Consider the following 14149-nt stretch of genomic DNA (forward strand, 5'->3'; position numbering starts at 1 on the left):
AGGAGAGTAAAACCTTCTCCAAACTCTTCAAGGCAAGATGAAGCACCCCACCTGTTTTAGTAGTATGGGGAGATTAAGGTGTGCATTTATGCCAACCCCTCTCAGTCATTCCACTGAACCCAGTTTGCATCTGTTTAAGGCACTGTGGCGGAAATCTATTGGTTTTAAAATGTTCAGTCCAACTAATCTGCATTCAGACAGGCACCACTGGATGTGAATGTGGCTCCTTCCATTTCTCTGTTGTACTGTTACTGTAGTATTGCTGTAACATAAATGTTTTCTAAGTTATTAAAACCAACATCCCAGGCATCTCCTCAAACACATGTCCTGTCTGTGCCTAATTTTTATTCCTGAAATCATTTGTTTATAAAAACATTTGTTCAAATCCTGAAAAGGAGGGAGAGCAGAGACATGGATTATTCTTCAGGAGAGATTTGACAGGTTTACAGACTTGCTGTGAAAACACCCTGCTGACCACCTCATTTTTTTTAACATTAACATTTACATACATTAAATGTATTTATCTTTAAGTAAGTATATAATTTATATATTTATTTAAGTATTTCCAGACTTCACACTTTTGTCAGTTTTAAAATCCCCCAAAAACAGATTAAAAATATATTCCAAATATTTCATCCATCATTTTCCCCTTACCATGCTTTTCCTGTTTCTTTTTATTTTTGTATTGGATTGAATTGTGCCTTTAATTTACAATATTCAACACTATGTTAAAAAGCAAAATAAAAAACTAACATTCATTAATAAAGTTAAATTAAAAAAAGCATATAGACATAACAGCACACTACACTTTACATTAAATACTTTCATGATAAATGTAAATAAATGTATTTCTGTAAAATGAGTCAAAGTAGGCTTCATTAATATATATATATATATATATATATATATATATATATATATATATATATAGTTTTTGTCACATTTTTGTCAGTTTTAATTTCCTTAATCAGCTGATTCAAAATACATTCGTTTCTCAATAGTTTATTTATTTATGAGCCTGTTTTCCCAGTACTGTTTTTGTCTTATTTTGGATTGGATTTTGTTTTGAACTTACAATATTCAATACTTCTCTTATGATAGAATGGGGAATGCAAACCAATCTTATTTAACAAACTAAAAATATGCTTGTAGACGTGACAGTACATTAAATGCCGGGAAACATTTTCACAATAAAACTTCCTAAATAGACGGGATGTAGTTACGCAAAGTAACCACAGGAGGACGCCAAATATTTACTAACTTAACTGTATGAGCCAATAGTATGTCTCTGCAGACCCGCAGACTGCAGATTCAGACCCGCAGTTCTAGACCCCTTGTTTTTCGTCCCCTACTGGACGGCTGTATAACTGCAACTAAATCAGCATCTCACCCAAACACCACTGTTTGAAAGAAGTTGGACTTTTAATGCTTTACTACAATTTACAGTTTTAAAATTTTATTACACCCGAATAAAAATACCAAGATTTAATTGTTGATTTATGCCTGGGTGCTGTTGTGCATCATTATTGTTTGTTGGTTGTTCTGTATGGTTTGATCCAACTATTTTAGTCCTTTATTTCTTAATATTCATCAGACTGCTCTGACTAGCACGCCAAACACTTGCACTGCATTGATCAAACCCGCTACAACATATAATAGGAAGTGTCTGGTGTTGGGTGTCCAGTGCTCACTTTTGTTGTGGGAATTTGAAACAAAGGCTGTGAAATACTGAAATGGTTTGAAATGTTTTATTGTGTGCAGTGGTTACATCTCACATCAGGGAGATCTGCAGAGAAAAAAAAAAGAAATCAAACATATCACAAAATTGAAAACAGAAACTCTTAAAAAAAAAATTAAATACCTATCACAGTCTACACTGAAATACTGAAGATTCTGGAGCATAGCAAATACATTATTATATCAACATATTAACAATAGTGCCCCTTCCTTCCTCATCTGCCTTTCGATCCTCCACAAAACTCCTCCACTTCACTGTGGTTTCCCCTTTCTGGATTGTTATGTGCACCTTAAAAAGAGAGTCCCTAATTATTCAAAGTTAAGATTTCAACCGTTTTACACACATAAACAAGGCCAAAACCTAATAATAGACAAAAATACATTTCTGATCATCTGCACTGGATGAGCTTAATTTCCATCCACAAAATCTCTAAATATATGCTATAGAGTAATATCAGTGTAGTGATATAAACACACGTGATATATAATATTATGAATAATAAAGGAAAAATGTGTGTAGGTGTATTACATGATATACATGAATACAAAATTAACTTTTAGCATAAAGTACACTAATTGCCAATATGTAAACAGTTTCACGCTTGTATGAAAATGTAAGCCTATAGATGTTTTTCTCATATCATCCACTTCATTGCTTTAATCATTTATTCATGTTTAATTTAAAGCACATGCTAAAATTATTCGTCATCGCGCTTCGGTTTCATGAAACAAAATGTGCAGGTCAAACAGTTCATTGCTAACAAGCTAAACTATTACCTACTACTTTAACCCATATTTGACGTGCCTTTCAGACTATCGTGGTAAAGACAGTCATATCATTTTAAACGTATCACTGTAAAACATGAAGTTCGCTCTCTAATTCAAGTCAACAAAATAGTTTAAACAAATAATATGATTCACATTCAATACTCACACTCGGATCGTCGTCGGCCATATTCAATAGCTGTAATGGTATGTTAGCTTCCAATGAAATAGAAGGCGCTGTCGCAAAATACAAGGGGTCTAGAACTGCGGGTCCAGATCTGCAGGTCTGAATCTGCGGTCTCCAGGTCTGCAGACACACCCTCCTCGTATGAGCGCCAAGGCGTCAAGTTAGAGATAATAATGAACCAATATCTCCGGCAAGAACATTCAAAATAAAATACTCAAATTAGGAGGAGATCTTTGTGCGCAGTGTGGATACGGGAATAGAGATGTTACGTACAAACAGACGTAACCGCACTTTCTCCGTGATGGTCACGTGATTCATTTTTTCCCCCCCATCAATACATATTGTCGCGATATTCCATCTTTGAAAGGTCGAGACTGAGCATTACCGTCCGGTGACATCACAAGCTGTAACATTACTTGGCTAACTTGTGTATTTTTCTTAGACATTACACCGCCCGTGTTCATTCTCTGAACGGTTCGGCCTGGTTGAGTAATCCCCGGACAAGAAACGCACGGCCCGGGTTCTCAGTTTAAATCCTACCCAAGCTGTCGAGCGTTTATTTTCAGGGAAGTTGTCCCGGGTCAAACTAGCAACTTGGAAGCTGGTGTGGCACAAAATAGATCACGCAGCTTCTTGTAGACATCACAGTGCGTTTCTTTCCTCTTCCATCTCTAGTCTAGCGGGTCCGCAGACGTTAACGGTTGCAGGGACGATGGTTTTACTGAAAAACCTCCGTCCTCCCACCGAGGGAGTTCGGCATGAGCAAGCTGACACCACAGCGGTGCTTGACGGCCAGAAGCTGGGCTGCGGCACGCTGTACGTCGCCGAAACGTAAGTGATGCACGTGGCGCTTATTTTTGTCTTTATACCCCCAGTTTTAGTTTAAGGTTAGTGTTTAATCTGATATGATCTCAATACTTTGTGCAGATATTGTGTTAAACGTGACCAATATGTAGGATAGCGACAACAATAACAGATACATGCCAGACAACATCGCCACCACTGCTCTTGCTAACCACTTCCGGAGTAGACATTTTCAAAATAATGATTAGAAATTCATGTGGCTGGAAAAACAGATCATTTGCCACCCTGAAAGTCCTATTAGAAATTTTACACTATCGTTCAAGGTACTGGCTCCTAATTTAAAACTTCATGCTTAAAAACAGGCACTGAATTTGAAATAAAGGTTTAACGTTTATGCAGCTATGGAAACTGTTCAGGACTTGTTTTGCATGCCTGGAAAAGTACCTAAAAAAAAAAGTGACATATTCAATTTTTGTTGGGGTCTTGCAACTGTGTCATCACCCTCTATTTCCTGCCACTATCAAAAGCCTGTAAAAGCAGCTTTCATTATGTTTGTGCACCCTTTATGAACCAACAAATGTCAGCTTCACGTGTGTTTTCCTCTATGCAGGCGCCTGTCATGGTTTGACGGCTCAGGGATGGGTTTCGCCTTGGAATATCCCAACATCGGTCTGCATGCCATTTCCAGAGACGTCAGCGCTTACCCTCAAGAACACCTATATGTCATGGTCAATGGCAAACTCAAAGGTGACAGTGACGCATAGTGGAAAAAAAATTGTATTGTAGGATCAATCTATCAGTTTTTACTGTATGTCCTGATTTCTTGCTTAAGGTCAGTAGATAATGGTAGGTTTGTTATACCCACTACTAAAAGTTCCTTCTTCTAAACACATGTTTAATTTATTCTTTGATGTCTGTATGTACCTGTTTGAACCCTTGTGCAGTAAAATATTTAGTTTCAAGTATGTTTCTTGAGGGAGTTTGTGGGTCTGTGAACTCAAAACACAGAAACTAAATATTTCCCTGCACAAGAATTCATACAGGTTCTTGTATGAGTACTTTCAATTTTTGTGTCACTGAAAGGTACCCGTGTGTAGAGTTTTATTCATGTATGTAAAAAACTGGACACCGTTATATGAACCACAGTGTGGCATAATGATTAATGTAAAACCAGAAAGGGAGGTTTCTAATTGCGTGTGTCACTCCTATGTTTTCACCCTCTGTCCTCGCAGGTGATAATGAGGCAGAAATGGCAGAGAAAGCAGCTGATGATGAAGGAGATGACAGCAGTGACAGCAGTGATGGGGATGATGATGAAGATGGACCAATCACAGAGATTCGGTTTGTGCCCAGCGACAAGGTGGCATGTGAGTGATCACACTGAGGACAAGGGTCAGACTGATTCTGATCCTTTACTGGAAGATTTTTTTACTGCTTGAGCTGGGGTCATATTTTCATTCTAACCAGTTTTGGTAACATTCTAATGACTTAGTTACAGCTTATCATGCAAACCACACAAGTGATCAGATGGATTTTAAACTGCATTAATCATATTAGCAAAACCACAAATCCTAAGATAAAAACAAAGACAATTGTCTGAGTTACTGTCCATACTGGGAATGATAACAGTTAACCATTAATTGGTTAACAACAGATATCACTTTGTCTATACTATAGATTTATTTTGCTGCTCTTCAGTTTACTGCACTGCCCACGAACCAGAGGGGTATTCCAGGTAGGAGGTTCAACAAACTCTGAGTCTAACCCTGAACTCTGAGTTGATTTACCCTGAGATGGGAAACTCTGAGTTACCGGTTCCAGAACAGCTGATTTGAGTTAGTTCAGTCAACTCTGAGTATGTTCACTCTGAGTTAAGCCGTCAATAAAAAGCCATCATCAATGGAGTTCCGACTCCACGATTCACCATGGCAACAGGTAAATAAAAGACAGCGCCTCCATTTTAATCCAGTGGATGTAGAGATATCAATGCATGTGTAGCAGACGGTGCACATTTATCTTTAAAAGAAGAGCCTGAGTCAGAGCGAGGAAAGCGTAAATAAGTTAACCATAAAGTTAATTTAAAAAGTTTATTCATTTTATCAGACTTACATTTCCTTAATGAAGATAAAGTGGTGGAATCTGACTGTGTTTCAGGCTGTAGATACATTACATTATATTAATAATATATAATAATATATTTGTTAAGATTTAATCTGATGGGGAAAAACACAGGAGGCAGCAACTGAAAAATAGGAAGATTTAAAACATATAGGTCAGGCTATAGATCAAAGACATAAAGACATGACTGTAAACTTACAGTCTGACCCAGTAATAATATGTTTGGTGATTTGCACTTGAAAAGACATTGAGGTTAAAATACAGTAGATTTTAAAATGTTGCACATCTATTTGTATCTTGACTCAACAGCATTCAGTGACTTTATTTCAGCTACAAATGTAGTAAATTTAAAGACACTGAAATGCTGCACCATTGCTCACTCAGAAATATTAACATATAATCCCCAATATTAGGCTATAGGAATTATGTTCCATCAGTGCGACCAATGACATCAGTGATAGAGATCATTAGTCATCGATACTACGTGTCTAAAGCTTCATACCGATTTTTAAAATTTAAATAATTAGACCTACACATTATGTGCAACAAACATTTGGGAGCTGCTCTAACAGACTGACAGTCTGATCCTTGTGCAGTGTTATAAAAAATAATAAATATAAAAATGACAGAGGTTTGATTCTGAGCTGAGGATGAATTCTCGCTGTGTATTATTTTAATGTAAAGACAAAAACCGATGTTCAAAGAAATGATTGATGTGTATAAATTCAGTAACTTCAGACAGTCCTGAGTAACAAACTAATATCCAGCAGGATTTAGACTGTGACAGACAGTAAATCTCCGCTAATTAATGCACTTCCATACAAGCTTTGACACGGACTGAATGAATGAGGAAATGAAACAGCGTGTAAGAGGGAGGAGACAGAGAAAAACTTAGGGTTTATTGAAGAAAACCTGTCAGCGAGCAGGTTATGTTCACAGAGTCTGTTACCATGGTGACTGACTCAGAGTTTCAGTTACCTCTCTTTCTGGAACGGATAACTCAGAGTTTCCCTCATCTCAGGGTTAACTTACTCTGAGTTTTAACATAACCCACTTTCTGGAATACCCCCCTGGTCTGGTTGGAGCTAGTTAGTTGCACACAACAATAACAACAACAGGAAGCATTGATTAGATAGATTTATTTTAATGTGGAATTTAAAAACACTCACAGTGTTGCTCAGCTGCATCATATTGCCTCTGGTATTCTTTGAGGTATTCTTTTAAACCATTTTAAACAGATTGTTCTCATTTTTACAGTTCTATATAGGTTTTACCTGTTGGAGGGACGTGGAGCTGCATGTAGAAAAAAAATAGCTGCATTAAAAATAGCATTTAGCCGTGTGGTGCGTGCACGGGCAAGCACTGCGTCAGTGGTCAGTAACACATTGTTGGTTTGGTCTTTTCGTGGGTTCTTTGACAGTTAGAAAATCATAGGATATTATCAGCCTAATCATTGAAATTAAATTAAATTTAATTAAATTGTGTGTGTGTGTGTGTGTGTGTGTGTGTGTGTGTGTGTGTGTGATATGCAGTGGAGTCCATGTTCTCAGCAATGTGTGAATGCCAGGCGCTGCACCCCGACCCAGAAGACGACGACTCTGACAATGACTTTGAAGGAGAAGAGTACGACGTAGAGGAGGCTGGTGAGGGAAAAACGCATAAATACACACATGTACAGTGTTCATACAAACACACACACGCACACACACATTCTGTTGTCATCAGTCTATGAGCGACTTGTCAACAGTGTCATAAGATATTAACATGACAACTTCTTGTTGATTATGATGTTCTGATGTCTGATGATGTGATTAAAAAAAAAAAATGCAGCTTAGCAGCTTGGTAAAGACAGCAGTTCAAAATAAATGTAGGGACAGTGATGAAAGAGAGCTGGTTTTGGCCATCTCTCTCCTTCTTTTGTCTTTATCCATTTTTACATCTTGTGTAAGCAGTTTTTCAGCAGACAGAATAATATAACATGCTGTAGACGGAGTACAAAATGTTGACTCCGCTTCCTCCTCCTGTCTCTGTTTGTCTCTCCCTATTTGTTACCTGGACTCTTCGATTGCAGAGGCAGGTAAGATGTCCAGCAATCATCACTGCACAATTACACAACTAAAGTACTTCTGTTGAACCTTTATAAGACAAATTGTGTCCCTTGAGAATCAAACACAGAAGTACAGAAAGTTGGCACTGAATGCTTTTTCTTATTCTTAAACCTCTAGTTTTATGTTAAAATACTGATTATTAATGCTAAATAGAGTTTATGTAAAGTTTTACTGTATGGTCAATACCAAACACATTTCTGCTGTTATAACCACCGTCTCTCCTCCAACATTTAGAGCATGGCCATGCTGACATCCCGACATTTTACACCTGTGATGAGGGTCTGTCGGCACTCACGCAGGAGGGCCAGGCTACGCTGGAGAGGCTGGAGGGGATGTTAGCCCAGTCAGTCGCTCAGCAGTACCACATGGCTGGGGTGCGAACTGAAGAAACCAACGCTGAATTTGAAGGTTTGATTCACACAGCAGTCTCATGACAAAGAGAGTAAAGTCTCTCCCTGAGACTAAGATCATTTGGTTCTAAAACTAGTTCAGGTTCCTTTGATTAAAGTTAAACTAGGGCTTTCTCTTTTTGTTAAATATAAAGTTAACTTCTCCCTTACATTATCCAGTAATTCACAAAGAGCGAAGACAGATTTGTGTAAATATACTACATCTGATGTGTATTTGTAATGTCTACAAAGAAAATACTTTACGGAATGGTGATGATTTGGGCTTTGTTGTGTTCTGTTAGACAAGTCTGCAGTGAAAATGAAAAACAAGCTAATTTCACAAGATCTTGTTTATGAGGTGTTGTTAAAATTGAATGTTTGTTGTTGACAGATGGTATGGAGGTGGATACAGCAGCAACGGAGGCTGGTCAGTTTGAGGACGCAGACGTCGATCACTGGTAACAACAACAGTGAGACTTAACATGAAAAAAAGATTTCACAAACGGCAAAATAATAAACTCACAATGATGAAACCTCAAAAATATTTTCTTAAATAAAGTTGAATGTGACAGATCTTGAGCAGTCTGGTTAATACGTGTGTTATCTGACTCTTTCTGTAGATGGGAGCAATCTCAGCAGCCAATCAAAGCACCAGTGTTGCGTCATGGGATTGGAGAAGAGGACAACAGCACTTCTTTAAGGCTCTCAGCTCTGACTTATACTCTCTTGTCAAACAAAAAAATGTTCCCATGTAAGTCATCTCACTAGGCTTTTGTAACTTTCTACATTTTCTCTTATGTGCTGCATTGAAGCTCACTGTTGTATTGTTTTGTTGTTTTTCTGCTTACCATCATCTCTACTAATTTGTCCAAGTCGTATGAATAAAGTGTGTTGTACACAGCAAAGTCAGCTACTGTAGACTATTGAGATGCAGCCGCACATACCCAGATGCTGTTGTTGACTAAAAAAAGAAAAAAAAAAAAACACTGAGTTTCTGTTTGTACCTAATGACCAATTTAATATCTGATTTTCCTGCCAAGGAGAAGAAATATCTTTGTATGAAGTTGTCAATAAATGCATAGTTTTTGTATGAGTTTTTTTTTCCTTGTGATCTGTTAAAGAAGCAGTGTGTAGGATTTATTGGCATCTAGCGGTTAAGGATTGCAGATTGCACTCAGCAGAAACTTCTCCCATGTGCCAAACACGATATCCCAGTTAGGATTCCTTCTGTGATCACTGTTCAGGAGTTTTTTTACCATGATCCGAATTATCCTCAGAGGTCTCTTCCTCCCCAAAACAAACGGTCCAGGTGATTAAAACCAGTAAATACACTGAATAAAGCATCTTCACGTCACAAATCAGTGTTTCTCTGACACTGTTTGGCTCGTTGCAGGAAGAGAAAGATTCAGATGTTGAATCTCATTTCTCTGTCAATTATCTAATCAAGAAAGTGTTTAAGCTCTACTGAGCACCATTTAGAAATTAAAATAAACCATCAATCAGATAATGAATCTTATATCAAAATGGGGTCCAACAAAATACTGAATCCACAGTTCAAAATGCCTTTCCAGTTTTTACAGAGAATTCAAAGGCACAGACCTGTGTACAGTTCATTACTACACTGTGCTTGGCTCTGGAATGTCATTAAATATAAACATGAATTACATATGTATGTACAATAACACTAACTTTTCTCAGATGAGTGTTATACAAATAAAGGCAAGGCTCATTATGCTAAGATCATCCAATTCTCAAATTTCCATCAGGCCTATAAATGTTTCAGTTTATAATTAGTTAATTAGCTTAAGTATAATATTTAACAAAAAACCTTGGATCAATGTATACTATTGCAATTACAAGACTTGTTTGCAGGACTTGACACTGACATGCTGTAATCTGCCTTACGATCATGCAAGAACAAGGCATACTCTTTTGTTAGCTACTGAAACTGACTGATATTTTAGTAACAGAAATTGATGTTTCCCATGTGTTGTGTGAACAGTTGTGGGGGTGATACTGGTTCTGGTTAGAGATCCCCCCAAAAATGTTGAAATGTCTAAAATGTTTAAATCAGACGAGTGTATACTGCATAGCAATTGGTTTTAGTGTTTGATCAACCACCTTGTAAAGTAAAACTTGGCTGATCAATTTCTGCATGCCTTGTTTATGAGATTTAGCCTACAAAAACACTAAATGAGTTAAGTTTTCTGTTTAGCTTCTAAGATGTGCTCTTGAGGTCTTGAAGTCTTTAGAAAAGTGCATATAAGTGCTGTACTTTTTCCTAATGTGTGATGACTGAAATCAGCTGCAGGTTAACAGTCTGTCAGTAACAACATCTTCACATGTACTCTGGGTTATAAACGCTGTCTGGCAATGCTCATGTCCTCTTCTTAGTCTCCAGGGGGAGATGGAGAGACGGTGATTTCCTTGACAGCAGAGGGACGAGTTTATCAAACAACAGCACTGAGCTCATCATACCTGGAAGAGCCAAAGTATAAAAGAGGAGATGAAGAAGAGGAAAAAGTATATTTTTATGTTTGGAAAGATTTAATTTACTTAAAGAAAATAAACTTTTAATTTGGTAGATAAGGGCAATTTGCAAAGAGCCTTGCAGCTTCAAAATAGACATTTTACACCTCTAATATTTCACTGTCATACATTTGAATGTGAGTCAGTGAAGATATACATGAAAGTAAATTTACTCAGGTACAATTTCGAGGTACATGTGTATTTCCATTTTGTTCTACTTTATACTTCTTTAACTCTACTACATCACAGAGGCAAATATTGTACATTCTACTCCACTACATTTATTTTATAACTTTAGTTAGTTTGCAGATTCAGAATATTAATTCAAAATATTAATCAACAAACTCATGTATTATATTTAGTATATTAAGTAATTAAAATGAACACCTTTACCAGCTGCAACATTATAATGATAAAGACATTAATATATATTAGTTATAATACAGTAATACTATAACATTCTGAGAGAGTATTAGTACATGGTAGAATTGTTACTTTTATTGAAGTATAAGATGTCAGTACTTTTTCCACCACTGACAATCTGTATGCGAAGCAAACTGCTTAATAAAATTAGTTTAATAAGTACAGTATTTCCGTCTGGAACAGTGGCGGACTATCTGAGGGGCAGGACCGAAAACTCAATTAATCAAATTCAGAATTTTATACTGTAAAAAAACAAAAGATGTGTAATAGTCTTGAAACACAAATATTTTCCTTACTCTCTTTTCTTTTTTTTCCCATACTTATCCAGAGCCAGAAATCTCAAAAATAAAATTCTATACTTTTCCATACTGCATAGGGACCCTAAATTTACTAATGTTACTCCCTACAATGGACTAGAAAAAATATTTAAGACCTTTTTAAATTAATTAATTTGTTTTTGAGAAATCTCAGTGTTTAAGACTTTTTCAGGCTTGCAGATACCCTGATATCAGTGTGCATCAATGGGTCTTACCCAACAGCGGGCCGAGCCAGTAGACCAGGCAGTACTCCAGGAAGGAGTTTCCACTGCAGGGGAACTGTGTGGAGAAGGCCAACGCAGGGTTAAACACTGCTCCTGTCAAACTGCCACCTGCACACACACACAAACACACACATATATTAATGAACTTTTAAAAGCCAAAAATTGCAGCCACTGTTCTCTCATTTACAAGTTTTAAATAAACAAGTTGAAGATGTACAGTGGCATTACGATTTATATGTATTATATGTGGTAAAGAAAAGATGGGCAAGAAAGAAACCAGTTTTAATCACATTGTTGCTAAGTGCTGAGCTCACTTACAAATTCTCAGTGTTGACCCATTCAGTGTTCCTCGTTTATTTTATTATCCTGGCCAAAAAAAACTACTGACAGTTCTTTGACAACAGCTAAAGGGGTTGTGATTGGTCAGATTGTTGATAAGCTTCAAGAAACTTTGTGGTTGTGCACTTTAGGAAATTTCATCACAGATGTAATTAGATAGTCATCAGATGGTGAGTTCTGAGAAGAGGACATCTTTGAGGTTTATGTATAAACACTGTTACACAAGGTAAATAATGCACACATCAGGCCCTTCAGCATCACTTACTGGGTGTAACATACTGAATGGCTGTTTTTAGTTCACATAAATGTATTAGTTTGTGTATTGTAATGTACAGGCCCAGCTTCATATATTTCACACATTTGGGCATCAGCAGGCCTCTAAGATTTCATCTGCATAAAGCCACTGCAGTCATAGTATCTACACCAGTGATACTCACGGTCCTGGCCTAGGGTGCTGGGTGGCCTGCAAACCATTTTCTGAGTCACAATAAAAATAAACTGATTCACACTGGAAATTATTTTGTACTTTGAATGTAATTAAGGAACCAGAGTTAATAAAAAAGAAATAGTGCTGGGGAGGTTCCCATACTAAGCTCCAAATGTCTTCAAATCCTTCAAACACAACTGCATACACCTTCACTGGCAGGGCTGCACTTTATTAGTTGGCCCCTGCTTCCTGTCATTTTGCAAAAGTGGCAAAGCAAGGTAAGTATCACAGATCTACACCTTCACCACAAAGAGAAAACACATGATTACACACTAAAGAGATGCCTAACAAATCTCAAATATTTCATTTGTTCTGTGTTTTTTACAAGTTAGAAACTGAGGAAACTGTACCGCATGAAATCAGAGACCTGCATGTGCCAATGAGCAAGACACGGAATCTCAGACTCTCATTGGCTGCCTTTGTACATTATCATATCAGTAACACTGGACTTGGGATGTATCTAACCTATTAGTACACATAAAATCAATTAATCACGTTACGTTAAAATAAACAACAGAATAGAGTAAAAGCACGGTCATACCTGCATACACTACTGTTGCAATAACCGCAGCCACCGCGTGCACGCGGTATTTCGCCTCCACCGATCGCGTGTGCGTTATAGCAGTCTGAACTGCAAAAGAGCACGCGAGCTCCACGGCAGCGGCCTTGAGCAGTGGAACGTGAATGGGGCTGATGCACCGGTAACCGAGCAGCTTATGCCGCACATGCAGTCCCGACAACCCAATACCCCAAATCACCGGCACTGCAAATCGCGCTGCGGCAGCCGCGGCGAACTGGCAGGCAATCCGCAGCAGGGCGCATCCGCCTGAAAACTTCGCATGGTAGGCGTGCTCGAGCGCACCGGAGGGGTTCCCAGTGGCCCCGTTGAAGGTGAACCCGTGAACAACGGCCGCCAGGTACGTCAAGGTGAGCGCGAGCTGAGGCTCGATCCCGCCCACCTCAGACAGCAGCTTTAGCTCGTGCGTGCAGCAGCACAGCTGGAAGGTGGACACGAGCTCCATGGCGTACACAGCAAGCCCGGTATTCGCAAGGGCCCTGCTCAACAACCTGCGGGTCGCATCGCTCATCGCGACGATCCCCACTAGCATCGACAGAGACACCGCCACGTCTGCAGTCATGTTCGCGGCTGGTCTGAGCTCTCGGATTGTCTGTGTCACTAACAGACTCCGTTGTGTGCACCCAGCTGCTGATGCCTCTTCCCTGGACTCTGGTCTCTGTCTGTCGTTTGATCTCGCTTCCTCTGGCGGATGTAAAGCTCGGCCAAGCCGGGCTGCTGCTGTATCCCGGAGGATGTGGGTCCAACTGGGAGCAAATAAGCTTCAGTCCCATTAGCTCACATGGTGCGGAAGTGGCTAAACTCCGCAATTTTCCTCCTCCACCACCTCCTACTGTGGCTTTCATATGTGCAGACATAGGCTACATTCAGATGTGGACATGTAGAAGCACAGAACATGGAGAGGGAGTTGAGAATCATTATGTCAGTATTTTTCTGGCAGGTATAAACACATTAGCATGTTAACACAACAATTCTCATAACATGAATGTTGAGTTACATTAAATGTTTGGGAGCTATAATTCAATTTCCTGATATTCTCGGCTTTTACCTCGACAGCATGCGCTATCCTGCACCTGGCCTGAGTGTGTGCACACTTTTCTGTAACCTTTATTTAGTGCAATTAGAAAACTAAAAATCTTATAGCA

The 14149-nt window shown here is 38.5% G+C and overlaps 2 protein-coding genes across 2 annotated transcripts; one reads left to right on the forward strand and one right to left on the reverse strand.

The window, feature by feature from the left end:
- The first annotated feature begins 3075 nt into the window (after positions 1–3075).
- clns1a (chloride channel, nucleotide-sensitive, 1A) lies at positions 3076–9198 on the forward strand. Its single transcript, XM_049576547.1, has 6 exons — positions 3076–3520; positions 4104–4240; positions 4726–4860; positions 7144–8127; positions 8500–8566; positions 8729–9198. Exons 1-4 carry the CDS (start codon positions 3402–3404, stop codon positions 7341–7343), a joined length of 591 nt encoding a protein of 196 aa, XP_049432504.1. The 5' UTR covers positions 3076–3401; the 3' UTR covers positions 7344–8127; positions 8500–8566; positions 8729–9198.
- On the reverse strand, positions 9072–13887 carry aqp11 (aquaporin 11). The gene is made up of 3 exons (XM_049576544.1): positions 12969–13887; positions 11593–11709; positions 9072–10586 (listed from the first exon to the last, which is right to left on the reverse strand). The coding sequence occupies exons 1-3, from the start codon at positions 13564–13566 to the stop codon at positions 10486–10488; spliced, it is 816 nt and encodes a 271-aa protein (XP_049432501.1). The 5' UTR covers positions 13567–13887; the 3' UTR covers positions 9072–10485.
- Between the last annotated feature and the right edge of the window lie 262 nt (positions 13888–14149).

The sequence above is a fragment of the Epinephelus fuscoguttatus genome, linkage group LG5 (assembly GCF_011397635.1).
Source record: "Epinephelus fuscoguttatus linkage group LG5, E.fuscoguttatus.final_Chr_v1".
NCBI classification, from domain to species: Eukaryota; Metazoa; Chordata; class Actinopteri; order Perciformes; family Serranidae; genus Epinephelus; species Epinephelus fuscoguttatus.